The sequence below is a fragment of the Caretta caretta genome, chromosome 10, assembly GCF_965140235.1.
Source record: "Caretta caretta isolate rCarCar2 chromosome 10, rCarCar1.hap1, whole genome shotgun sequence".
In the NCBI taxonomy this organism is placed as follows: Eukaryota; Metazoa; Chordata; order Testudines; family Cheloniidae; genus Caretta; species Caretta caretta.
In genome coordinates this window covers 79,289,944-79,317,579 of record NC_134215.1, presented here as the reverse complement: position 1 = coordinate 79,317,579, position 27,636 = coordinate 79,289,944, and the positions used below count along the sequence as shown (strand labels likewise).

Below are 27,636 nucleotides of genomic sequence, written 5' to 3'. Positions count from 1 at the left end.
TAGTTCCTGGTAGACAGGAGTTTAGTGTCATATGGAGAAGCCCATTGCAGTCTGAACCCTTGATGGTACTCGCCAGGAGCTGAACGTGCTGAGGAGACTGAACGACCTGCTCAGCGCTGGGATCGAGGCCTAGTGCCAGGGCAGTGCAAAGAAGCCTGCATTGATGCTGACCGAGCCTGTGCTGTATTTCTTTGGGCTTCACTACTGTCAATCCGGTAACGCACTAAATACTCTTGTCAAGGGGTGGGGAGAAGCCCTGGCAACACAGCCAGGAATCTTTGGAAAGCTGGAATCTTTCGTGGGCATCGGTGGGCACACTTTCTGAAACCCGTTATGCAGCTGGCAACTTCTGCAGTTCAGACGGCTAAACTAACTCCAGAGAGCTCTTTCCCCACAGGGTTAAAAAGAAGCTGATCTTCATGTTGCAAGGAATACATAGATATTTACATGAATGCTGCATGGCTGCATGGGGGCGGATGAGTGATCAGCAATAGTAATTTTGCAGAAAAGCCTTATTCAAGATGTAATTAGACATTATTTTGTAGGGCCAGGTAGGGATATATTTTACTTAGCATATAGAAAGACTTACCTCAGAAATCTCAATAAAAAGGCAGTTAGGCTCTTGTTAGAGACTTACCATACATCTAGCACAAGCAGTGTAAGTGGCAAGCCTAAACAATGTATGTGTTGTGTTTCTGTACAGTATGAGATGGGACTTCGGAGAGCAGCGCTATGCTTGACTTTTTCAAAGCTGGATTTCCAAACCAAATGAAAGGAGGTGCACAGAGTTTAACAGAAGGGGGAAAAATACATTCTTGTACATTAGCATTACTTTAGAAAATAGACATTGAAATGGCAATACTTTTTTAAAGCAAGACAGATTTGTAATAATTTGTTCACTGTGCTAAGGTACTATACCTTGTACAAAATAAATGGAGTTTCTCTCAATGTGCCCTTCTCAAACGTACTCATTTCCAGCCTGAACGTGTTGGAGGCATGAACTTTCTCTGTACCACAGGACTGGTTACCGAAGGGCCTACATTTGCCTACCCAAACAACTCCGAGAACATTCAAGCCAATGTCAGGCAAGTAAGGTAGAAAAGTTGATTTCAACAGTTCTGAGAATGAGTGAATCTCAAATCCAAAATGAAGTAAATCAGAGAATAATTCCTAAGCCAGGGGCTAGTCACACCCTAGCTTGAAAGCAAACTAAGTACCAGGTAAGTACCTTTTCATCAATTGCTCTGGCAACTCTTACTTGCCCATAAGTTGAACATGCGTGAGCAGACTGGAGCATCATAATGGTGCTGTCAAAGGCTGACCCAGCTCACATAGAGCTGTAAGAGCTATTTCAAACAAGGTGCAACTGTCAGGTCCCTTTACGCTTTTCCTGCAGTAAGCTGAGGCTGCGATCCTGCAACAGACATGACTGTTAAGGCTAAGATTTTGTCATGGACAGGTCACAGGCAATAAACAAAAACTCATGGAAGCCGTGACCTGTCTGTGACTTTTGCTGCTGCAGCTCCATGGTTTCACCTGCTACCATGGTGGCTGGGACTGGGACCTGTGGGGCTCCTCCTCTCTCCCCTGCACATGCTAGGCTGTCCTCTGTTGCTGGAAGCCTGAGGGGCCCCTGAGGAGGCTGTCACCCGTTGCTGGCTGCCAGCTCCAGACCCACGGCCCCAGGGGCGGAAGCAGAAAATGTCATGGTCCCTGGAAATCCCAGATTCCGTGACACAAATGTAGCCTTAATTATTGTACACAGCTGTACCCACAGGGAGCTCCATAGACTTCAGCTGGTTCACTGTAGTCCATCCATGTGGTGTACACTGCAGTGGCAGGGCCTAGTCTATCATATGTATTAATGCTAATCAGTAAATTACAAGCTAAATTGTGCAGCAGAAGCAGCTACAGAATTAAGCTCTCTCCATGGCAGTATAGTGAACTGCTAAACTGAGACTTTCAATACTTGCAATTCAAATGTCCAAAAAAAAAATCTTGTTAACCAAAGCCACACATACGCCTCTTATTTGCCAAACCCCACTCCCTACGCTATTCAACGCTGGAAATTCATCAGGTTTAAACAGCTAGATGTAAGTAATTGTAATAAGATGCTATAGACAATAATTCTGCACCCTTTACCACAAATACAAGATGGAAACTACTGATGCTTGCAATATGGGTTTATAATTGCTAAGATTTGGGCTTTCAAAAAAAGTGTGTAAGTAAAGGCTTCTGCTAGATCAACCCTATTTTATAATTTAATGAAAACTTTAGAGCCCCCCCCCCCCAAGCTTATGCAGGTGCCCCAGCGCTATATATTATAATGAAAGGTCACCTGTGTGAGAAGATTCAGTGTCACGTACACTGCTGAGAGCTTAATCTGTAATGGAAGAGCAGTAAGGACCCTGCTGGGTCATTTGTTCAGCACCAGCTCAGAAGGAACCATGACCGCTCATGAACGCTTAAAGGGACTTCTTTATTCCTTGGGGGTTTACCCAGCTGCATAATGAACAAGACCAACCCTGCTTACAGGTGGGTGCAATCAGAGCTTAACATGGTGCTACATATTTGGACAAAACATGTTGCAGAGATGGGCACTACCCTGCAAAAGCTTGCAATGGGTAAGAACTTGCCTCTAGTATACAAACAAGCACAGTTGCCTTTGTTATATTTGAAATATGTATAATTTAGTATTTTTCTTGAGTATTTCATGGAATTTATCATTCCATCTTGCAGCAATCCATGAGATGTACAGAACCTAGGTGGTTGTTTTTTTCCTGCAAGGGATTCTTGTGTGAGATTCCGTGCCTGGATTGTTACGGTTATCCTACCCTTTTTTGCACCAATAATGCAGCACAGCGCAGGAGGCAATTTTGGAGTCACCCTCCATGCTAAAAAGGGGCCAAGTGGGGAGACTTCAGTGGGTTTCACTTTTTCCCTGGCATCAGCAAGGAAATGATATGTTTTACATAAGGTATGTTAAGCCTTAGCATGGCCATCTGTTTCCTGGGAGGTGAATTATTGAGCTGGACAGTCATAACACAACAAAAGTTTGAGGGGGAAAGTGAAAAGGCTTCCAGTGTTTGCGGTTCGTGCTACAGCCATGTGAGAAGGTCATTGTCTATGTCCTTTACCAAGTCTTGTACAAAAGACTAGGAGCCTACTCTAGTGGTCACAACCATTGGCAGGGGCTTCCCTGTAATTTCTCATCAGAAACCCTACCAGGCACTAGCTCAGTGGTGACTCAGAAGGATGAATGCCACCTGTTGGATCACCAGGAGTACTGCCTTCCACAGTTTTCCTTGCAAGTCTCCCCTCTGTACTGACCAGGCATGAGGCTGCTTAGAACAGTGCTCACTGTCCCTAACACTGGCGAAGGTAACACCTTACCCACTTCTAGTGCACCAAGATTAACTTTGGTTGGAAGGAACTGAAAGAATTGAAGAAAGAGCTGGCAGGGCGTTGCATTTGATCTCCAATACTCCTGCTAGTTTTCTTGGCTACATGACCATTATTTGAAAGAAAGCTTGCAGAAGCTGTTTACAAGTGAAAATGATGGAACCATTGGACAAGGCACAGAGTGCAGTTGAGGGCACAAAAAAATGTATATGGTGAATGTGTGTGTCACTAAAACAGACAACTGCAGGCCTGGATTCAAAACACTTCAACATGTGCAGGTGAGAGACTAATTAAGCAGCATTGTCCCTTCCGTTTTCAGTTGCTTTAGGTGTACTTCAGTTGTACCTTTGGAAATTCTTCCATGACCATGCACATCTGTAGTTGCATACATAACATGTACCCTGAAAGACCCCTCGTTTTGCCAAGACGAACTCCAGTTCCCAAAAAAGTGCCCATGACGCTATATGGAATTGTCCCCTGTAATTCTTTATTATCATGAATGACTATTTTAAACCAATCTTTAAAAAAAAAAAGTTACAGAACGTGCATAAAATACAAAGTAATTTACAAACAGATCCAATAGCATCTTCAGAACAGAAACACAAATAGGAGAAATGGATTAAAAAAAAAAGACTGACTACAGCAATGCCTTCCGTGTGCCTTACACATCATGAGCACCGCAAGACCGAAAGGTTGGCTAATCAATGCAGCAATTTGTGCATGCCCACACACCGATGTTCTAGGTTGATTGTATCAGTGTCTGAGGAATGTCTTTCCTCCCACCCACCCTGCTCCAACAGTTTTTCATAGCTTTTTAAATACTGTAGGAGTTTAAGTGCCAATCACTCAAGCCATTTAGTGGACAGTTTGGAGATGAGAGAGTATTCTGCAGTACTTTTGAAAGTGTAGTGACAGAAGGCACAATTCACAACCTTATCATCCCTCAACAGTCTATGTCAACTGCTGACTGACTTGTACTGAAATCAGTCTATTAGCCACACACACTTTCAATAAGGAAACTATTCCAGATTATACTAACCAATGCTTCCAATGGAGTGGAGCCACTGTTGCAGGGGTCCTTTATAAATTCTTTAGACATCATGGAAGTTGGTGACCCCAGCATTAAGCATTTGCAAATATAAATAAACTATGGATACATGATACAATATCCCTCAAGTTTCTACTCATTGTGGAAAGGAAGAACTTTCTCATCCTCTGATACTGCCAGCACCATCGAGTCCAGTTCCTGGGCAACACAAAGTGATGCAAGTCCCAATATTAAGAGAGAAAAGTGAATCCGTTACTTAGCTCATGTTGCTTTGTCTTATTTCACAAGAGGCACCTTGAATGAGCTCCCACTAGTATCTCCCATTTCAGCCTCCTACCATGATGACCTCATTTGCACAATTAGAACTCAAGAGCACCATTGCACATAGTGAAGTCTCCAGCTTAGATGCAAAACAAGAATCATTTTTGCCCTAATATTTAGTAATAAAAATCCACATACCTTGACCACCTCAAGATGTAACCAAAACATTTAGCTTTACTGTAAAATCGCATTTAAGAGCAATGGGTGATTCATAAGCAATTTTTGGATGCTAGATATAACAGCTGGAGTTAGGAAAGATGATCTAGTTTAAATAGCCCAGAGATGTTCATTAACATTGACAGTAATGTTTTGGGAAGGTTAGAATTAACATTTCTGAGCTTGATTACAAAATGACATTCTAGTAACCCAACTAGTGGTCATCAAGTTGGAAAGTAATCTATTAGAATTTCAAACAATTTATTAAACCAAGACTGGTGAGTCAGAGTTATGAATATGCTGCAGCCATATGGAAGCAATAATGATTTTAACACTAAAATCAAAGTGTTAAGACATGAAAAAGATCAGAAGGAATAATAAGAGGAAGTAATTGAACACAAAGACTTAACCACAAGAATTACAAATATATTTAAATCTTGGACCTGGGGAATATACACAGCCTTTTAGGAAAGAAGAAACAATTATATATTCTGACAGCACTGCATCTTTGGTTTGTTTTCAGTGGTTGGTGGGACATGGATGGGAACCACATTGTTGCTTGGAGACATATCATTTTCACGTCTGTCTGACATTTGCTTTTGAGAAACAATACGATAGATCTCTGGAAAACAAGAACAGGAACCAGTTACTATATACATATTTTCAATCACAGCAACACCAATAAGTTACTCAAGTTTAGCATCTTCTGGACTTTATATATAAACCAGCAAAGTTTGCCAATACCTCATAACAAAATGAGAAGTACAGCTGTGTGGGTAACATCATACAGATATTTTCACGATCAGTTAATCTGTACCATCACATTTCCGGTATCTTGTGACCAAGGCAGATCATTTGCTTTTTACAAGACTATTTCTAGTTCTCTACACCTTTGCTTTTATTGTTCCTTCCCTTGAAGAGAGCTATTCTGTAGCCAGAACTTGCTAGCAAGAGATTTAGGGTATGGGAGACTAAAACGCCCATGCTAGTTTTTAAGAGCTGTAGACAGCTTTTGCTCCTGATGAGCGTAAGGCTGTGAATACATCTGCAGATGCTAACATGGATGAATGGAGCTGGTTGGCAGCTATGTTCCCACCTTTTGGAGAGGGCTCAGAGGGGCAGTTGCTCCTCTGCTCCAAAAGACCCTCAGGCCTATCTTATGTCTGATGTATTTGCTGGTGGAGACGCATTCTTAGATTTTAAAAAAATTCTGTAGAGGTGTCTAGACTATGGGACAGGCCTTGTTTCTGTTTAGATCCATGACACTCATAACCTGGGGAGAGTTACAGAAAGTACTCCATGTCTGAACAGCAAAGATCTGACTTTAAATCTATGGCAAAATTTGGACTCCAGACTGAAAAAATACAGCTTGAAATGGAAAGCTCGGCTCAACTTCTTGTGCCACTCCTAGTGCCTCGAAGGTGCAGCACACACTTGGATGTGACACCTCACCTCACCTCAATATGGCCTGTAATGAGTGCAAAGCAGACCATGGGCATTAAGCATTTTTGCAGCTATCATGAGTGCATCTCAAATGCTCAAAGAGAAAGAAAGAAAGCAGAGTGTAACCATGGGCAGACAGCTGGCTTTAGCAAGGAAACTTGCCTCAAAATGGAGGAGTAAATGAGAGAATCTCATGCAAATTCTCATTCAAAACTACAGACCTCTTTCAAGCTTTTCTTAGGTAAGCGGAAAAGTTTTTTGAGCTTAGTCCAAAGCTACCCTAGAGTGAAGTATGCCAGTTGGTACTGTCTCACACTCTGCTACAGCTAGGGGAACTGTTCGGGTGGGGGGTGAGGAGGGGGAATAATTGAACTTCTCCACTTAGCCATTTGCTGCCCCACACTACACAGTACACCATGCTGCTGTAAGAGTTCCATATGAGTTCAGACAGCTGGAGTACGAGACATTTGCACTTTACTCTTTCTTCTGGGGCAGAATGAGGAAAAAGCATAGCTCAGCAAATATCCCTCGCTGCACAGAAAGCTGTGATCCGAGTTCTTTTGGAGGGTCTCAGTCAGTTATTGGTACGATAACAATTGCCTGACTGGCACCTTATTTAACCCCAAACCAAGAAATATTTCTTCCACTAGAGAGTAGCATTTGTTAAGAATGTGAGCAACAAACTACTTAAAAGTGAACAGCCGGACATTTCAACACAAGCAAATTGAGCAAACGTGCACAGATAAGTCTAACATTTGCTGCTAAGGGCTGAATACACAGAGCTCTGTGTCCGCTTCTGTAGCTAATAGGAAGTGTGCTGGAAAAAGAGCTTCCAGAAAGTGGGGCTGGGATAAAGGTGCAAGGAAAGGGCTTTTTTGAACAAGCTGTGAACAAAGTTAAACCCCAGCAAATGCAGTCACCAAAGGACCGAAGAGGCAAGTCAGACCTGAAGTTCTCCTGCAGGACAGACAGCACAAGTGCATACAGCCATCTGAATGCTGACTAGCAGGACAAACGGACAAAATCACACATGCCCAGTGCACAAGGCTTGTTGATAATACAAAGAAAATACCAATATCTGCCAGTGGCACATTCGTTCAGAGAAGAGCAGCAAGTTAGGTATTCAGAACTGACATCCCACATCTCATTAAATACAAGAGGAAGAACCTGTTAGGATCATCTCAGTTTGACACAGTTGGCTACACAAGTGAATTGCTGATATAAGCAAACCCAACAGTTGCCACACCGAAAGGAAGAGGGTTTCTGGTTTCAGAATTACTAAAGTTTTCAGTCATGTCTTTCCAAAGCAGCCTGAAATAGCATTAATGGTCTCTTGTGCATAGGAGCAAATTCAGGTTGGAGATGGGGTGAACTTCAATGAAATACACGTTTCTCCAACGGGTCTCCAGCACTTAAGTCCCCAGGATTGCGGAGATAGCAATTCTAAAGGCCCACACTGAGTTTATGCATCGTACAAAGTCTGCTCTACAAGCCAAAAACCCACACACACCATATCACCGCCCATGGAACACTTAAATTCTTCTTTAGATAGCACATGCAGCTCATCATGCAACAGGGCATTTCACCGTGAAGTACTGCTGAGTGGGGTGGGGTGGAATCAGAGCTCCTCAGGCACCAAGATCTTCCGGCCAACTTTTACCATTGCACTGCTCCTACTGATGTCAGAGTTTCCTGTGCATGTCTAAGGGCAGAATCTGACCTATTACTATTTAAAAACAAGTGAATGCTGTTGCCTTTATAGTTATAACTCACCAGCAGCACTTCAGCAGTGGATAACCTCTGCAGCCACCAATCTTGAAAACAGTACTTTCATGAAGAAGCATTCCTGAGCACACACTCCAGTGCATTAGTACCAACAGCCCTGAAACATTAGACATCACACCCATCCTGTTCCACAGCTGCGAGCAAAGATTTGCAGTTTACAAAAGAGAGCCTTCTGTTTTCATGTCCCCGTATCCTATAGGCTTCAAGCTCTCTCACCACCACTACCCAAGAATTGGATGGCAGTTCACAGACTGATGCACTGTTGATTCCTCCTTTGGGTGCTCAAATTTACCCTGGTCCGACATGTGATAGCTACAGCCTGCCCTCCGCACGGTATTATCTTGTGGCATCAGCAGCAGAGGCTCTGAGGACTGCACGAAGATCATCACCATATGAAGGCCTATGCTATACAACTGGCAAGTCCCTAAGGATTGCACGCTAGTGAAGATATGTAGGAGGAGAGAGATTAATACTTTACAATCCATTCAGCAACAAAATCCCAGTCCCTATGAAGTGCTCATTGTAATCAGCAATCTCTGCTCAGAAGAGGCCTTTTACCACAACAGGGCTGGGCAAGTGACATTGCTCTAGGAGAAACCTTGCACAGGGCCTGCTTAGGCCACGGCTGCGTTGCCCTCATTCTTAGAAGCACCAAGCTCTTTAACAGGAAAATCCCCAGATTGTTTGTCATTGGCAGGAACCCCCCCACAGAAGTAGCATTACATATCACTAGGTGAGAAGGAAGGGCAGAGTAGCAAGAAAGAGGCTGGTGAGGGGGAAGGAGGAGACAGCATGGCACACACTTGAGACCAGATTCCCACTTACACTCAGGCCCCTGTACACTGCTCTGGCCATGCAGAAGATTTTACAGTAGCTGTAGTTACAACAAATACTCACTGTAAGGCCCCCGTGCATTGCCAGAGCAGTGTGCAGCAGTGCCCATGGGAATCAGGCCCTCGAGGTCTAAATGTTGCCTTGTTTACAATGCCATTTGGATCATCTGCTTTGGCTGCAGAAGGACAGACACTGCCTGATTTGGTAACAGTCCAAAACCTGTCCTCCTGAGCAGCTGAACCCTGCACCAAGCTGGGCGCTCACTAGGTATGAGCTGCTACTCCATCTACACCCCATCATGAGCAACAAGACTGAGGAAGGGCATTCTGCCCCCCTCCACCTACAATCGGGGTGGAATACGGGCACATGTGTAAGCTGCCATAACAGCAGGGGAATCATCCTTCCCATACCCACGAACATTTAAAGCTGCTTTTAATAAAAAAGTGTAGTGAATTGCACTGTTCTTATCGGGTGCTGGAGAACCCTGAAGTTGGCCTCGCTGGTCTTACGCATTCCAGAGAAATGGCTCTAGCTAGAACACACACCAGCTCAGCTGGAGTGCAGTTAGCACTGTTGGGAGCCCTACTGCAGGCTAGCTGCCAGTGCTTTCAAACACCATGTCAGACCGGCTCTGTGCAAGGTTGCATAAGCGACTAGATGTGGAAACAGCAGTCGCAGCCAGTTTGCAGCGCAGTTCCAACACTGCTAACACTGGGGGACGTGACGGAGCATTCAGAGTCTCTCCTTCTGTGTGTCACATCGGTTATTAGCCTGTCGGGTTTTCAGTTTATTATGGCTCTGATCGGATTTGCTTTGTAGAAGAATAAGAAGTGCTTCACCCTCAGACCACCCTATTCGTAGAGGTGTCAGGGCCATAACCCTTTACCAAGAGTAAACTGTGCAGAACAAGCAGGGGTTGGGTAGCACCAACCAATTTGAATTGCACACACTTGAAGTAACCCCCCATAATCATTAGTAGGTTTTGGGTAGAAAGAGCCAGCTATGACAAGTGTTTTCAAGAAGTTTACTGGGAGAACATTCATCCTTCACATGCCAGTTGAAGTGTGGCTGGAGGCAACCTGCTGCTAATATATTTACTTCATTTTATCTCACTGACCCAGGAGCTCAACTAGAACAAGCCACATGCTCTCTAATCAGGAGAAGCGTTTCCTTAAACATGATCCAACTCCCCCGAACAGGAACACCATCTGCATGCCCAACAATTCTTTATCTAATACACTGTCACCAACACGCAGGGAACATCTACATTTGTTGAGCAGCAACCAAACCTTCCCGAAGCCAGTGAGGGCCGGATTTGATTCACTTATTCTCCAATTACAAAATGCACCTCATAAAGGAAAATTAAGCACGGAAATAGAACTTCCACTAATTATAATCGAAAACAACTTCTGGAATAAAAGATGCTGATAAGGGCATGTAAGACAAGGTAGTACAGGCTGCTTTGAAAACAGCCTTCATTCATCTAGCTATTCCCCAAGAGGTAAATTGCTTCCCTATGGCATTAGTCTGACTGTCGCCCAGCTGTATGTAGATCAGACTGCAGCCTGGTGCAAACAAACTTTCAGCCTCAGCAAATGCCATTATGGAACAGTATGGTGCAGCAATAAACTAGGGGCAATTTGCTGATGAGTTATACATAATTTGACAGCTTTGGAAGAAACCAACCTATACAGCACATTCTATCTGCTGGATTTCCAGATTTCCGTTTCCTTTGCACTGCCAGAGCTGAACTAAAGCTAAATACTAACACCTGTGCCAAGGGTCCTTACCTCTCCCAACAGTCAAGATGGGGCAGGCAGTGTAGCTGAAGAGAAGCTATTCAGTTTGAAGTGTAGAACGCATCCATAAACACACACTGTGCACATTCTGACATTCATGTACATTTCACCATGTGATCAACGTACATGACTCTGGGAGATGGTGAGGGTATTTGGTTGCTGGGACTTGAGAGAAGCAGTCTTTCTAACTGCCCTCCACCAAGACACTTGTGCAAAATGGGCATGTCTCAGACTGAACCTTACGGACTGCCTGAAATGGAAGTGGATGGAGAAGACAGGAATACAACAAGCTTGCTAGCACCTGTCTAATGCTGTCTACCTATTACATGTCAACCACTCCCCTGCCCCACATCCAGAGATAGCATCAATAGATATACAGGTTGATAATGTTCCTTGTGTTTTCCAGTTTTATGGAATTTATTCTTTCAGCCTTAATTTTAGAATTCATAGCAACCACCAATGACTGATTGGAAGTTGTTTTTTTGTTTTTTAAAAAAGAGCCACAAATGGTGGTTAGAGGAGAAACTGGGAATCAGGACTGCATGCTAATCCCAGCTCTGCCCCCAGCTCTACATGGACCTGGGCAAGTCAATTAACCTCCTTGGGCCTCTGTTCACCTGTCTGTAAAATGGGTACACTTATGTACAGGGATGCTGAGGGATCTGGGGTTTAAAAAAGCATTTCAAGAGCCTCCAAGAAACATTAAAAATGTAATTTCAATTGCAGTAATAATTAAGTTCTATTAAACAGGAAATTCATGAAGAAGAGAATCGGTCTCAAATGTGTAGCATTCTTTAAAAAATCCTGACACTTTGGGTACTTCCCTTGTTTGTTAACCAATACCTGTCTGTTCTTGAAAAAACATGCATACTACCTAGTAATCAGCAAGGACTGCTTCATTGTATGTACAACAGATGTAAGCTCAGACAAGATCAATTGCAATAAGTAATTGTCCTGCCTCAAAGTGATCTCCAAGGTAATTCATGAATATTGAATGATTGTGTGCAAGTTCTCTCGTCTAATATTTTCACATTCTAATATAGCTGCTGGCAGTATGGTCCTCTTCAGCGCATTTTAAAGACACAAAGTATTAAATTCTCTGGCCTATACATGGGCATTTTCCAGATAACGCCACATTCGAACATAGCCTAGTGCCTCCTACCACAAGGATGGAGGGTGGGTGGGTGCTGAACAAGAGAGAGACAGGTATATTTTAGAAGCAGGACAGCACTCCTACCAGGACAGGTCAGCCGGGCAGGCACAGGACAGATGCAAAGGTGTATGGGCTAGACTCATTGCTGAGTATAGTTACAGGGGCACCACAGAGGGGCTGGTTGCAGCTCCCTGATGCTGTGGTTGGTTCTACTCCAGACCTGGTCTTGTGTCGGTTATAGCAGTTTAGAGGCCCTCTGGGCTGTTCTAATCTGCACTGGCTGACTATAGCCCGCAAGGGGCAATCAACTAGGGAGAGCTGTCAGAACTCAGCATGCTGCAGGAAGTGGGAGTCAAGCTGGCCATGCTGGTGCTGTGCCATGCCTGCTGGGAATTACCCTCACACAGATGTGGCCAGTTTCCAGCCACTATGTACTGCTTGTGCAGAGTGAAGAACATCTAATGTACCTGCATGGCCCCAGCACCATAACATCCGAGTGCCTCACAATCTTTATCCTCACAACCCTCAGGTGAGGTAGGGTAGTGCTGCTCTCTCCAATTTTTACAGATGGGGAGCTGTGGCATAGAGGGGTTAAGTGACTTGCCTAAGATCACACAGGATGTCTGTGACAGAGCAGCAAATTAAACCTGGGTCTCCCAAGTCCTAGGCTAGTGCTGTAATCAGCAGGCTAAAGAATCTGGCCTGCGGTCTCTAAATCTAGGAAAAATTGCATGTTCAAATGGCAAAGATGCACGCAATCTGCAGTTCCTCCCCTGAACAGCACACACAGACCGCACAAAGCACTATGAGGCTCACCTGTCAGAATAGTCTGGAAAGCAGCTTCCACATTCGTAGAGTCTAAAGCAGATGTCTCAATAAATGATAAGCCGTTCTTTTCTGTGTGGGCAGAGAGAGAGATCGTAAATTACAATGCAGGCATCGCACAAGTGATTCCCATCAAGCAGCCCTCCTGTGCCAAAGACCAGATTTATTGGCGTTCGTGTTGAAAACCTTGTGTATCGATATAAGTGTAGTTATGAAAACAAATGTTCTCTCTTCTAAAGGGTGTAAGGAGAACAGTGCTGTAACAGGGGTAGTCTGTCCCCTTAAGGACAATAGCGTCTAGGGGGTCAGTCAAGCCTTGTTCTGTAGCATGACCCTGCTGAGAGGTTTGGGGGGTTCTGAGGTACTCAAGGGATTAAGAAAAAGGCAGAGGCAGCTATGGGGAGAGAGGAAGTGGTCACAGGGAGAATACTTTGTGTTTGGGGAAATGTGTGCTACTGTTCCTTTAAGGGTCCAGGGCCCGGAGCCTTGTAAAGAGGGAGGGGCAAGGCTCCCTGCTCTTCCAACCAACCAGGACCAGCTCTGGGAAAGAGGGCTGTATATATTCTGCCTCTTCTCTGAAAGCAGGGAGACACCACCAGAAGAAGGTTACTGCCCAGGAAGCTCTCCAAACCCAGGGAGAAAAGCACTCAGGTAAGAAGGGCCAGCTGGGGAGGAGCTGGTTAGAGGCCACAGCTGTCCTGAATTAATAAGCACAGCCCTCCTTGTTGGGCTTTGGGCTCCTGTGCCAAGGAGGAGGCTGGGGGATCCCTGCACCTAAAGGGAAGGCCAATTAAACTAAATAAATTAGACCCTAAAAGTAGGGGGATTATTGTTTAAAGACTCTGGATGAGGGTGGTTTATTTCTGAACTCCAGAAGAGAGTTAGTTGAGGGAACCATGCCTGCAAGGCCTCCCCATACCATGAGGGGAGGCTAGGATGGCCACCTGCCATAAATGCCCAGTACCAGTAACAACACACTCACATGCTGCATGTTTTAGGCACCAGTCTACCCCAGAGGCTTATCACCGCAATATGTGCTAGTGAGACTTTATAGCAGTGGCTCTCAAGCAGGGGTGTGTGCACCGCTAAGGGTACTCAGAGGTCTTCCAAGGGGCACATCAACTCATGGAGGTATTTGCCTAGCTTTACAACCCGCTACATAAAAAGCGCGAGCGAAGTCAGTACAAACTAACGTTTCAGAGACAATGATTTGTTCCTATTGCTCTATACTATACACTGAAATGTAAGTACAATATTTATATTCCAATTGACTATTATAATTATATGGTAAAAAATAAAGTCAGCACTTTTCAGTAACTGTGAATTATGACACTTTTGTCTTTTTATGTCTGATTTTGTAAGTTGAAGTGAGGTGAAAGTTGGGGGTATATGACAAATCAGACTCTTGAAAGGGGTAGAGTAGTCTGGAAAGGTTGACACACACTGCTTTATAGCACGTCCACACAGTGGGGGAGCTTCCAGGATTACTCCTCATCTAGTCCCATTTCTCTGCCCTGCCACAGCAACACTATGAGGTGACTTCTTGAACAAGGCAGTGCTGCTTCTGAAGGGGTAAGATTAGGGTGTTGTTCCAGTGTCATGTAAAGGAGAGCTTGGTACCCAAACTTTAACAAACCCCCCCCAGACATAATGGCACCTCACTTCAACATCACCAGAGTACTAAGGTGTGAATCTCCTCAGGCAATGAGTGATCACTCAGAGCGAGAGGAGGGACAAGGAGTCGGTTTTAGTTGTTTTAAGATTGACTTCCATGTTGCTTCTTCCATTCTCTCAACCTCATGTTTGGATGTTAAGTGTTACATGAAAGGGGGAAACCCTCCTGGAAGCATCTCAAAGCTGCCCCTTTGAAACTGACTTAATGGAATAAGACTATGTCAGAGGGGAATGATCTCCCCCCCCCCCAGACTCCGAGGGGGAAGGTGCGGAAGGGGCAGGGCCTTGGGCAGAAGGGGTGGGGCTGGGAGCTAGCCTCCCCCAGCTGGTCACGTGCTGCTGCCAAAATAAAGGCTGGTTGGAGGGATCAGCAGTGCTACTACACAAGAGACTTAGGGTCTTAGCATCCCTGAGTGTTGGAGCTCAGGAACACATAAGATGCTGCATCTGGGTTTAAATGGATATTGTCACTGCACAAATGCCTCCGGCTGATCCAAGGAATAGCATCGATGTTAGTGCCATTAGGCCGCTTGCTGAAAGAAAAGCACTGATGTCTACGGGGAGGTGTGTTAACAGTGGGCTGAGAGGGCAAGTAACAACTCAATCCTTTGTTCTTTAAAAGCCTGTCTGTATTTGGCTGCAAAGAACTCAAATCCCCAGAGAGGGGTTACCATCAACAAACTATATTTAATCCACTAACCTGCAAAAGCTCTGGCCTCATCCGTAGGGACTGCACGAAGGTGACGCAAATCACTCTTATTACCCACCAACATAATGACGATGTTACTGTCAGCGTGGTCTCTCAATTCTTTCAACCATCGCTCCACGTTTTCATAGGTAAGGTGCTTGGCAATGTCATAAACCAACAAAGCCCCAACAGCCCCACGGTAGTACCTGGGGGCAGACATGTATTCTTGAATCAGCAACGAACAACATGATTCAAACAAACAGTGTTCCTCTGTGTCGTAACAGAAGGTGAATCAAATCTGACTTGCTGTGCTGTCTGACAATCCATTCTTAAAATAAGCAGACAGTTTCATTTTGTTCTCATTTACCTTGTGCTTTAAGCCAGACAGTTATTCCAATTAGCTAAGGCCGCTGCATGGGGACTAGTAGTGTCCACTAAAGCATTAGGGTTTCTGCTTTTATGATAAAACCTCAGAGCAAAAAATTTAAAAGGGGTTATAAATAGTTTGTAGTTAGCTGCATCTCCAAGCTCTTTACAGAGTGGCAGGGCTGGATTAATGCAGGGGCTTTAGGGGCTGCAGCTAAGGGAGGGAGCCCCGCAGGCCCTATGCAGCCCACTGCTTCTTTTAATCCGTCCCCTGAGCCTCAGCGCCCCCTGGGCCTGGAGTTGCAAGCGCCAGCTCATCGATGTGCCCTTGCAGCCCCTAGGCGAGGGGCGTTCAGGGAATCTCTGCACACTGCCCCTGCTCCCAGCACTGGCTCTGCAGCTCCCCTTGGCTGGGTACCCCAGCCAAGGGGAGCTGCAGGGGCGGCCTGCAGGCACGGGCAGCATGCACCTTGCAGAGCAGCCTGGCCCCTCTGCCTAGGGGCTGGACACGCCAGCCACCTCAGGGAGCAGAAGAGCATTGAGCCAGGGGAGGCAGAGATTCTGCCTTAGCCCTGCTTTACCAACCAAGGTAAGCGCCACCTGACCAGAGCCTGCACCCCACGCCCTAATCCCCTGCCTGAGCCCACTCCCCTACTCCAAACCCCCAGGTGCCCCACAAAAATCTAGTAGCCCCAGCACCACAGGAGAGTTAATCCAGCCCTGCACAGTGGCAAGTAATATTGCCACTTGCAGCTGGACAGAGAAGCAGACAAGTATGGTGACTTGGTCAGGAACTGACTAAAGAACCTGGGGTTTGGTTTGGTTTAAGACTGTTACTCCAGAATTCCATCCATATATTAGGGACATCTGATGTACTTTATAAGATCCCAAATGTCCCATTTCCTCCCACCAATATTAAAATTGTTTGAGGTCTAACAAGCCCCAAACAGTCCCATACGCTGTGCTTCTGAAGGGGGCCAAATTAATCAAATATAAAACACTGAAGACCATTTTTAATCCTGAAACCTATCATACCACACAGATGTCAAGGACATTAGAGTTCAGTGAGTTTGCACACACACACACAATACCATGCCTTTACCATTCTCAGGCTTCACCACTTTACAGGGAGATGTTTTCCAGCATTCTTTATGGCACAAAGGATTCAGAGTTCTCTCCGATTCAGGAGAAAAGTGGAACCAAACACTAGTTCTCGTAAAAATACACACTCTGCTTATCACTTACGCTGATGTTATAGCTCGGTACCGTTCCTGTCCTGCTGTGTCCCATATCTGAGCCTTTATCGTCTTGCCGTCGACTTGAATGCTCCTGGTTGCGAATTCCACTCCAATCGTGCTTTTGCTCTCTAAGTTAAACTCATTGCGCGTGAAGCGAGAAAGGAGGTTACTCTTGCCCACACCGGAGTCTCCGATAAGTACAACTGAAGACAAGACAAGAGTCGTCAGAACTGCACACCACCTGCACGTATACTGAGCAATTTTTAAATTAGCTTTATTCACAGAAACATTTACTTTTCATGGTGAGATGTGGGAAAAAGAAGGCAGCAAAGCCAAGCCAGCTGTCTTAATTTAACTGCTCAAATATCCTCCACGCTTCCAAGCAAGTGGAGATACCAAAACCACCACCATTTGAAGAGGCTCTTTTTACCATTATTTAATTCAAATCTTAATCTCCCAGAGTAGTAAAATATTCCATAGTTATCTAGCTACTTATTATGGTAATGAGCCATATCTGAGCACCTCACAAGGGCCAACAACTTGAATTTCACATCAAGGTAATCCTTGGAGTAAGGTCAGCTGGAGTTTATCAGTTGTGTTTCTGTAACAAGAGTCCTGTGGGTCAGATCCTGGCCCTCAACTAGATCTCCTTTGTGTCTTTTGGCAGGGGACCACAAGCTTCCCCAAGGGGAAAGTCAGGGATTCCTAACACCAGGGGAATCCCTGGGATGCAAAAAACCCAATAGTCACCTTTGTCACCTTCTTGGGTCTGGTAGGATACAAGCAAAGCCACAGCCCAACACATTCAGCAATCCTCTGCTGGCAGCATTTGCTTTAGGGTGCTGCTTTAGCCAGTGTAATTTAGAGCCGTCCATCACACCAGGGTAGTTTTGGCCTTTGCCCAGCTCCAGAATGAGTAGAGCAGAAAGATATTAGAGCCACCACCATTTCGCCTGCTGATTAAATCCAGCTCATCCAGACACAGGAACCCGGCCCCTTAGGGCTACAGCACAACTTCACACCAGCTATGGTTTGGGGATTCAGCTATGGTTACATTTGCAGAAGGAGATTGACAGAAGGTCCAAAATCCAATTCCTGGAGACGGTGATATAGACTTGGGTATAACAGGGATATAGGTAGGCTTGGGTATAACCTAAGGGCTCACAACAGAGTGGAAGGGACACATTCAAACCCTAGCCATGCCACTCCTTCAATTCACAGCAACAGTGGCCCAGTAGGATGATCCTATGCCCTGACAGTGATAAAACACTGCACTGATAACAGGGAACATAAACAGGACAAGGGCGGGCCTAGAGAGGAAGGCAGATACCCTGGGAGTGAGTCAACACCAGCAACAGCAAAGGAGAGCCCGCAACAGCAAAGGAGAGCCCACAACTGCATGGCAAATGATTTTGCTGGCCAACACTTGTTTTTAAAAGTCTGCAATATTTGCTCATAGCACCTCAGATTTAGCATTTAGTATTCCAGCACAGGTATGTTGAGGATGCCTTCTGAAATAGTCACACTCGGCCAAGGTCTAGGAAGAGTGGAATGGTGTAATTAAACACAGCTCAAGTATTAAAAACCAAGCCCAGACTGAGTTCTAAGTCTGCAGAGAACTGCTGCAGCTTAATGCAGCAGCCTTCCCAGTTTCAGACACAGTGGACAGTGTCTTCTGTGCCCGATTTAAAAAATTAATTAAAAAAAAAACCACTAAGAGGAATTTTCCTTTATTATAAAGGCCATTGCACTAGTGACACACCTTCTGAACTCCCCCCCTCGCCACAAAAAGCAACACACACATTAGCATCAAGAATGGCCTTAGAGGGAGTACTTCATTAAAACATCTTTCTGGCTTCCTCTGCCAGCTGACTCTGCAAGAAGCTAGCCATGCTGCAGAAGTTGTACACAGCACAAAGTCTCGGTTAACAATTTGTTTAGATAGCTGATAGTTTATTAGGCTTGACACATCCACATTTGAAACAGACAGAATCTGGCTTTTATTCAAGAATGACAGCTCAATATTGTCAAATTTCAGTTGTCCTCCCATAGCTGATTTTGCTAACATAGGAGATGCAGGACTGTAACAACCCAGGTGCAAGGGACAAGTCTATTTAATTTACTCCTAGGGGATTTCTGCTCCACTGCGCATGTGCAGAATTTGCAGATTTCTTTGCTTCCCTGCAGAAAAATGTCTTGCTGAGCAAGAAGCAAAGGGAAGCCACAAGAGTGGTCACATGCCCCTCCACAGCAGCGTGGGCGAGTGGTTGCAGGTTCCCAGAGCAGCCAGCTGAGAGGTAAATCACTATGGGGAAGCTGGAGATGCCCTCACCAGTGCCAGGTCAGACCCTTCCCCCCAATGCATCCAGACCCCCACCCGAATCTCACCCCATGTACCCAGAACTCCTCCACTGAGCCACCCGCACATACACCCACACCTGGCTCTCCCGAGAGCTACACAGGGCTAGGCCCCCCCCACACACACACACTTCTTGCCCCATTGCTCCTTAACTGCAGGGGGAGGGGTCACTATATGGGGGGTCTGTCCACCCAGATCCTCCAGCAAGCCCCACCCCACTGCATTCAGACCCCCACCTCTGCACCCAGACCACTCCCCATTGAGCCCCCCACACTCAAACCCCCACCCTGACAAGCCCCATTTCTATGCACCTGGACCACCCTAATGAGCCCCCTGTACCCAGAGTCCCACCCCACTGAGCCCCAACCAGCTGAACCCAGACCCCCACCAAGCCACACTCCCCCAACACCCAGACCCCTCACCCTCGCTGAGCTCTAACCACCTGCACCTCCCAACAAGCCCCTGTGCATCCAGATCCCCACTGAGCTGCCCACACCCAGATTGTCCCACACAGAACCTCCTCACCCCACACCTGGATTCTCCCCCTCCCCCCACTAAGCCCTCCCACATCCGGATCCTGCCAGGCTGAGCCTGCCTGCCCACACCCAGTGTGCTTGACAGGGAGGGGGAGGGCCCCGGGGTGTTTCTGAGGCAGGTCCAGCCACTGCGTTGTCTCTGGGTCAGGTGCAACCTCACTGCCAAGTCCATGCCCTGGGGGAGAGGGAATGCAGGTTGATCTCCCACCTCTGTGCAGCCAGTGGCCTGTGCTCCCCACTGCCATGCTGAAGCCTCATTTGTTGACAAATAAAATTTGCAGAATTTTAAAATGTGTGCAGAATTTTTTTTTTTTTTTTGCTGCACAGAATTCCCTCGGGAGTATTAAGTGTATCCGTGTCACCTGACAATTTACCATAGGGTTTTCGTTTTGTTGGCAAAGCTCACTAACCAACAGGACTAATGCAATCTTTAGACGCATAAGCATGGGAATCTCAAGTACCTGTAGAGAGGTCTTCACCTCTGCATTTGGCACTGGTGCGACTGCTGCTGGAATACTGCATCCAGTTCCAGTCCCCACAATTTGAGAAGGATGTTATAAACTGGAGAGGTGTCAGAGAATAGCCATGAGAATGATTAAAAGATTAGAAACTAAGGCATGTTGAGAGAATCAGAGCTCAATATATTTATCTTAACAAGGTTAAGGAGGTGACTTGATTTGTCTAAGTACCAACATGGGTAACACATACTTAATCTAGCAGAGAAAGGTATAACAGGATCCAGTGACTGGAAGTTGAAGCTAGACAAATTCAGATTGGAAATAAGGTGTAAATTTTTAATGGTAAAAGTAATGAACCAGTGGAACACTTTACTAAGGGTCATGGTGGAGTTTCCATCACTGACCATTCTAAAATCCAGATTAGATTATTTTTTGCCTAGAGGATTTGCTCTAGGAATTATTTTGGGGACGTTCTATGGCCTTTGTTACACAGGAGGTCAGACTAAATGATCACAATGGTCCCTTCTGGCCTTGGAATTTATTAATCTATTTTGGCAAGGTTAGGCCAAATTTTTAAATAGCTTTACAATCACAGAAATTGCATACTTGTAGAAGTTATTGGGAGGGGGAACCCTTCAAACCCCTTTTAACCAAGTTATATCTCGTATAATCATCAATACCTAGCATCCAGTTGTTATGCTAGGGATTGAAGAGTTTTCTTGTTTAGGTAAATTTCTGCTTTCCCCAAGTTCCCTATCCCCAGCAGGTTGTGCAGTATGACTCTGTAGCATGGATATCAGCTAAGCTTAGCTATCCCTGCTCCCACCATCACCAATATTTGCTATTTTTCCTGAGTATTAAACATGAAAAACTTCAGTCATTCCACAAAACTTGCCAGGGTTCTCTCTCAACTAGCCTGAGTCCCACGCTGTTGCTAACAGAGAACATTTACCGTGCCAATTTCAAAAGGAGCTACAGTGATCCAATGAAGTGAAGAAAATATCAAGGGCTTGTCCACACTGGCACTTTACAGCGCTGCAACTTTCTTGAAGCTCAGGGGTGTGAAAAAACACCCCCCTGAGCGCAGCAAATTTCAGCCCGGGTAGCTGCGCCCCTCATGGAGGTGGGTTTTTTAGAGCACTGGGAGAGCTCTCTGCCACGACTATACAAGCCGCGTTAAAGCACTGCCACGGCAGCACTTGAATGTTGCCAGTGTAGACCAGCCCTCAGATTCTCTTCCCCCATCTCTGTATTTTCTCCACTTAATTGGGCCATTGTCGCTCCTCTTGTACATGGCAGGGGAACTTCGCACAACATCAGCAGATAAGACTCAGCTCTAAGCCTGACAGAGGCAAAGCCAAGGCAAGATTATTCTTTTAAAAACTATTAAGAAGCTGTTCATAGCTAACACACAGATATTGAAAACTAAGTTTGGTAACACTTAGCCTCTTCTTCCCTCCCCACGTACCCACTTCAATTTTGGCATTTTGATACCATCCAATACTCTCGTGAATTCTTAAAAATTAAGATTTTAAATCATTCAGAAGCTTAATCCCCTGCTTTCAGATTGTGCAGTGTGTTTCTAGCTCCAAAAGTCAGAACAGCTACTAAAATTCTGGTCAAAACTGAAGTGTGAGAGAAAAACTATGATGACCAAAGTGTAATTCAAAGGTCTCTAGCCATCAGGGCTGGAATGTAATTATGTATGCAACTCTGGGGTTTCCAATGGGTTTTATGGCATTTGTTTCAAGGCCTAAATTTGCCACACAATGGACATTAGCAGTCACTGATCTAGGATGTAAGACAGTAAGTCCCCTACTTTGGAGCAGTCTATATCTGCATATGGCAATAGGGATCTGAGAAGTATCAAGGTAGAGAGAGCAGACGGGAGAAAAGGTTTAAAAAAAAAAAAAGGCTACAAGACAACGACTCAGGCTTGTATAGACCATTAAGGCTGGGCATCTGTATCAGCCACAGCCCTCACAGCAGCAGAATGAGGCCCAGAGTGCTTCCATAACCCAGCTTCCCAAGAGCCACTTTCTTAACGAACAGTACAGCTCATTACTCTTTGCTAGCAAACTGAAACTGAATACAGTATTTTTAAAAGGCGCCTTGGCAAGTGTTTTCCCAGTTTTCAATTGAGACACTTCCTTTTTAATCAGCTTATCTGATTGCAAAACATTATTTCTCATTTGTGAGTTCACTCCCCCCTGCCAGGTTATTTTCTTGTTATTGGTGAATGAAGGTAAAAAATATGGCTGTTTTCATCCTCAGCATGACCAAATCTCTGTGAAAACAGCATCCAAGCGAACAGATCTTTGGATATATTTATAGTTAACCACTGTGCAATGGGGAAAATATTATACTTTTGTTAAATCATACTAGAGTCAACTGTAATAGCAACTGAACTGTTGATAGCCTAAATCTATTTACAGTTTAGGAGACTGCTTTCTTGTGAGTGGCAATTAAAGAAATCAAACCAGGCTTAAAACCCTTGACACAGTCCTTTAAACATGTGATGCTAGCTTTGGTTGTATGTCCACGATCTAGAAGATCAAAAAAATCAAAGAGATTCCAATTTCTAATAGTTGGCCATCCTCCTAAAAGGGAGTCCTTATCCGATTTATGTTTAGCTCGTGCTATTAGTGTTAGCATGATACTAAGCACTTGTACAACACTTTACAACACCAACAATTTGGCTAAATGTTAGTAGTTTTACTATTGCTACTGCCATGGCATTTCCAGTATTTTGGTAAACAAAATGAAATTCCTTTAGTAGTTTGATTTTTTGTATTATATTCTCTAGATTGAGTGCTCTACAAGTCTAAAACATGAATATAAATTCAGCACCGTAGGCTGCATGAAAAGCAAACTATTAAGATGAAAAGCCAATGACAAAAGCTGTACAGCTTTTGTTCCCATGTTTAACCTTTGCCTTAAAGCTTAAAAGCAACTATTTTCTAGAGTGTTTCAACTAGCTAGTGAAATTATATTCTCCGACTCCAGTTTAAACATTAATGGTGAACCCATAACTACAAATCTGCATTGTCTAATGTATCACTGATAAAGATTCATTTCTGTATAGCCCCTTACTAAAAGGATCCAAAAAGCCCTTTAAAAGTGTCATTTCACCCATTAATGAAATACAGCCACCTATGGGGTGGAATACAACAGCTAAGCGCATCATCATAAAGTTTAGGACACATTTACAGGTATTGAAGGGTTACTTCTGAAAACACTTGGATTTAATATTTATGCTTTTGTTCCCACCACAGAGAGCCGTAGTTAATAACAAACCTTTCCTATATTTTATTATGTCTTTATATCCCTTATACATGTGAGGAACTCTACAAGAGTCTGCAAAGTTACTACACTCTGCTTCATCTCTCTCCTTAAAACCCACTTATGCTGTGATGATCAAAACCTCTCTACAATGGCTAGGCAGTTGTTAAGCAGTGATAACACATTATGGTTATCCTCTCACTGTTAAAGAAAGGGGGAGGGCACAAGATTATCCACCTATTGTCTCATCTTATACTAACACCATAAGCATTTTGGGGTAAGGGACAGTCTGTTCTGTGTATTTATAATACACAACTCAGCTGGAGCCTCTAGGTACTACTATAATACAAATGAATAAATACAAATCTTGTTCTCTACATTCATCAGCAATGAGACTTGCTACATCACAAGAAAATGCCTTCACTTGTAATGGAGAAAGAGGCCCAAATAGGGTTTACTACCATTCCAAATAGCAGTGGCTTTCAAGTGACCGGTTTTTCCATAAACAGAGCAAGTATGAGACAGTAATGCAAGGTCTGAAACCCAGACCAACAGGTTTGTGCAGCTTTAGCAGAGCTTCTTTGATTTAGTAATCAAGTTGGAGAAAAATAAGCAAGATGCAACTCCTCCTGTCAAGCATATCTAATAGTCAGCTGATTGTCAGTGCAGTCAGGCCCAAATTCAGAAATGGGGAAGTGAGTTTGCTGGTTCACTGAGCTATAGCTCAACGAAACATCCAGCCAGTTGGACAACTTTTATTTCCATAAATATAGAACCATCATTTTGGTTGGAATAGTACCTACAAAAGATTCTTTTACAGAACTGAAAGATCAGGATGAGCATGGAAGAGTTTCCCAGAAGGTTTAACTGACAATGTACAGCAAAGTCATCTTAAGATTCTTATAACATATCCAATACATAAATTCACAGTGGGCAACACTGTGTCTACCTTTCCTGTCTACTCTAAGGAGTGATCTGCTGCTTAGATAACAGGCTGGTTCTACAACATGGGTATACATTTTATATTGATAAATTCAGATCTAATCCTAAATAGGGTCATAAGAGGGCAGTGGTTGTTACAATGATTCCCCCCCCCCCTGCAAAATAAGAGTAAAAAAAACTTAAGTAACTGAAGATCATAGATCTCATCTGCTTTCTGCAGTGCAGCCTCTGAGTACTCTGGCCATTGGTGTCTTTCAGGCAGTCCAAAGATAGCAACCTGAAGGGCAACACACTGGAGTGGGACAGCCAGAAATGACAACCCAATTTTTGTAAGTCCCACTGAACCATGCTAAAGCCTTGAACAACAGAGTCAGGAGACAGCTAAATTGCAACAGCTCCTCTGACTAATTGTCACTGTAGTGTAAGTTGGCCCATACCCTAAGCACCAGCATTATCAACACAGATTTGGTGATAAGGTGTCAGCCTCCGATTCTGCAGAACAAATATTGTAGGTCCTATACAAACAGGGGAGGAGGAGTGTTTAATCCACTGGGTGGGGGTGGGAGGAGATAGAGAGCAGGAATAGAAGATATCACCCACTTTAAGGTAGGTTGAAGATTGAGTTCAATCTCCTCATCCATAAGACCTCCCTTATGCTCTTTTTTTTTTCTTGCATTTCCTTCTTCTGGAGATAAATGTGTAACATTTGGATTAGAGAAGTAATCAGTTTATATAAATTTAAACTAATTTTGCATTTTTCCATACAAAAGACTTATCCTTTAATATCTCCAATTTATACAATTTTTGGAGTGTTTGTGATTTAAGATGGTGGTTTAATAATTCAGTGTAAACAGTAGTGTAACCAAGACAAGAGCATTGGATGTACTTAAATTAATGACCACCAGGATGGCTTTTCTACAGTGCAAAAAGGGAAATGGATTGTAACTTGCCAGGTAACAATTGCTGTTGTAACCAGATTCCCTGACTTGGTTTTAGTTGTAATATACATTTACCCTGACATATGGTTGTATTTAGGGAAAAGTAAGGTTAAAAAGCTGCTTTCCAAATGGAAGAACATACAGAAAAGTTTACTTAAGTTATTGCACAATTAAATATAGGGAGAGAAAACCTTTACATTTTCTCTTTTGAGGTTCATCCTTAAGTACTATGACAGGAACATTTCAGAGCTCCTTTGCTATTACAAGGTACAAACTAATATTTTCAATCCAGTGTTCAGTACATGCAGATTTCCACTATAGCATTACAGTATGTGGTTACATCTGAAATATTTTCAAAATAGGCAATTTAAGTGTTTGATTTAAAGTTAGTAAATACTCAATGTCACCATTTCACTGTGCTTTTGCAGCATGTCTTACTTGTGAAGATTTCCAACTGCTGTTTCATTCGGCAGAAAGATAAATGTTAAATAGACCATTTTGTACATTCTGATGCATCTTTAACAAAACTCAGTTGAACCAAAATGAGAAAAATCTGCTTAGGCCTTGGAAAACAAGGAATTTCTGCCTTAATCTTCCGGGAGCTTTATGAAGTGACAAGACAGGAAGTGAGATCAGTGGGAGTGAGATAATGGTTACAGTAATCCCTGGAGCAGAACTCCAACACAGTATGAGGCAAGTAATGCAATATTTACTACTGCATAAAATTGTGCTTATGAGCCGATGTCAACCCTTGAAAAAGCACAGTTCTACCTGAACAGTGTTTAACTTGTAAACTGTAATAGGAAGTGACTTCTACTCTCCCGCTGCATAACCACTAGTTATTTTATTCAGGAGCAGAGCAGCAGCACTGCACAAAGATCATAACCCACGATGGCTGTTTCACATTAAAACTGCCCCAAGATTTAGTTGGTCATTTTAGAGTCAGCTTGTCGAAAGCTACAGCCAACCACTCCAAGGCTAGTATATCAATACTCACACCTCCATATTTTAAACCAACACTCTACAAGGGCAGAAAATCTGAAAGGGTTTCTGGAGTTTTCTCTTTGGTGATCATCACTCAGCCTTCTTTGAGCAATAATAAGGCTCCCTCCAAAACAGATAGCTTTAAATGGCAGGTCTCCATCTTATAGTTTGATTATCATTAGAAACTGAAATATAAATGTTAAATTACTGGTTACCCTATCAAACCAAGAATAAGCATCTCTGCAAACCATTTCCTCAGTCCCACAAAAGAAAACCAATCTTGGGGTTTACTCAACCCCCCAGAGAGAAATCAAAGACAAGGAGGTTGCCCTGGGAGGATGACGGAAGTGGCTTACGAACTAGTTTTTATAGTGAAGCAACCTCCGGAATACACTTCAGGGCATCCTCTCAGCCAACGTCAGAGGCGGGGGCACACCAACCAGTACCACCAAGAGACACCTTGTCCCAGTCCACGACGCGGGTAAGGCTAGGTCAGAAGATATTGGAGAGGAGTCCGATTTCCCCGTGGGCCTTTCAATTCAGGGCCCTGGCCCAGGGACTGGAGCATCCCAGGGAGCATCTTGCACGTTCACAGGGCTGGCCCAGAAAGGGAGGGGGGGCTGCTCCTCCCTCTGCTCTCCCCCCCCCGCACTTGGGGGAGGAGAGGCTGGCCCAGAATGGGGGACGTGCCCCAGGAGATGCTCCGTAGGGGCCCCTCTCTCGCGGGGCAGGGGCTCCGGGACGAGCTGTCCCTGCTGCGGACGGCGCTGAGGGTTGCAGGGCCTGGGAGGCGATTCCACTCCCCTCCCCCCCCGCCCCGGAGAGGTGACCCCTCCCCGAGGGCAGAGCCCCCCGCGGGGCCGGGGCCGGGGCGTGGGCGGGGCTGGCGGCCGGCCCGCCTACCTTTGAAGAGATAGTCGTACTCGTCGTCGCGGGTGCCCATGGTGCGCGGAGCCAGAGAGGAGCCGCCGCAGGAGTCAGCAGCCGAACCCGGGGCCCCTCCTTACGGCCGCTGCGGCACTTCCGCTCCCGGCGCCCCGCCCCGCCCCCCGCCGGAGAACTACTTCCGGGGTCACCCGCACGGCTGCCGCGCCCAGGGAGCAGGGCCGGGGGTAGCCCTTCCGGGGTCACCACGCTGACTCTGCCCACGGGCGGGGCGGGGCCGGGCCGGTCTCCCTCCGCCTCCGCCTCCGCCGCCACCTCCCGCGCTGGGGCGGGGCTTTGCGGGCGGACGCTCCCGCCCCGGCCCGTGCCGTGATTTCGACCCGGCCCCTACAGCGCCGTATCGCTGCGCGCCTCAGTGCCCGTCTCTCCGAGCGCTGCCCCGGCCCCGGGGCCTTGCAATAGGCTGGGGCCCTGAGGCTCCCGCGACTCCCCTCCGTGCCCCACAGACGTGCCCCCCCCC

The 27,636-nt window shown here is 45.1% G+C and overlaps 1 protein-coding gene across 1 annotated transcript; it reads right to left on the bottom strand.

The window, feature by feature from the left end:
• Positions 1-3,867: 3,867 nt before the first annotated feature.
• RAB11A (RAB11A, member RAS oncogene family) lies at positions 3,868-27,293 on the bottom strand. The gene is made up of 5 exons (XM_048866695.2): positions 27,135-27,293; positions 16,740-16,935; positions 15,141-15,334; positions 12,758-12,838; positions 3,868-5,549 (listed from the first exon to the last, which is right to left on the bottom strand). Exons 1-5 carry the CDS (start codon positions 27,172-27,174, stop codon positions 5,410-5,412), a joined length of 651 nt encoding a protein of 216 aa, XP_048722652.1. The 5' UTR covers positions 27,175-27,293; the 3' UTR covers positions 3,868-5,409.
• Positions 27,294-27,636: the final 343 nt, after the last annotated feature.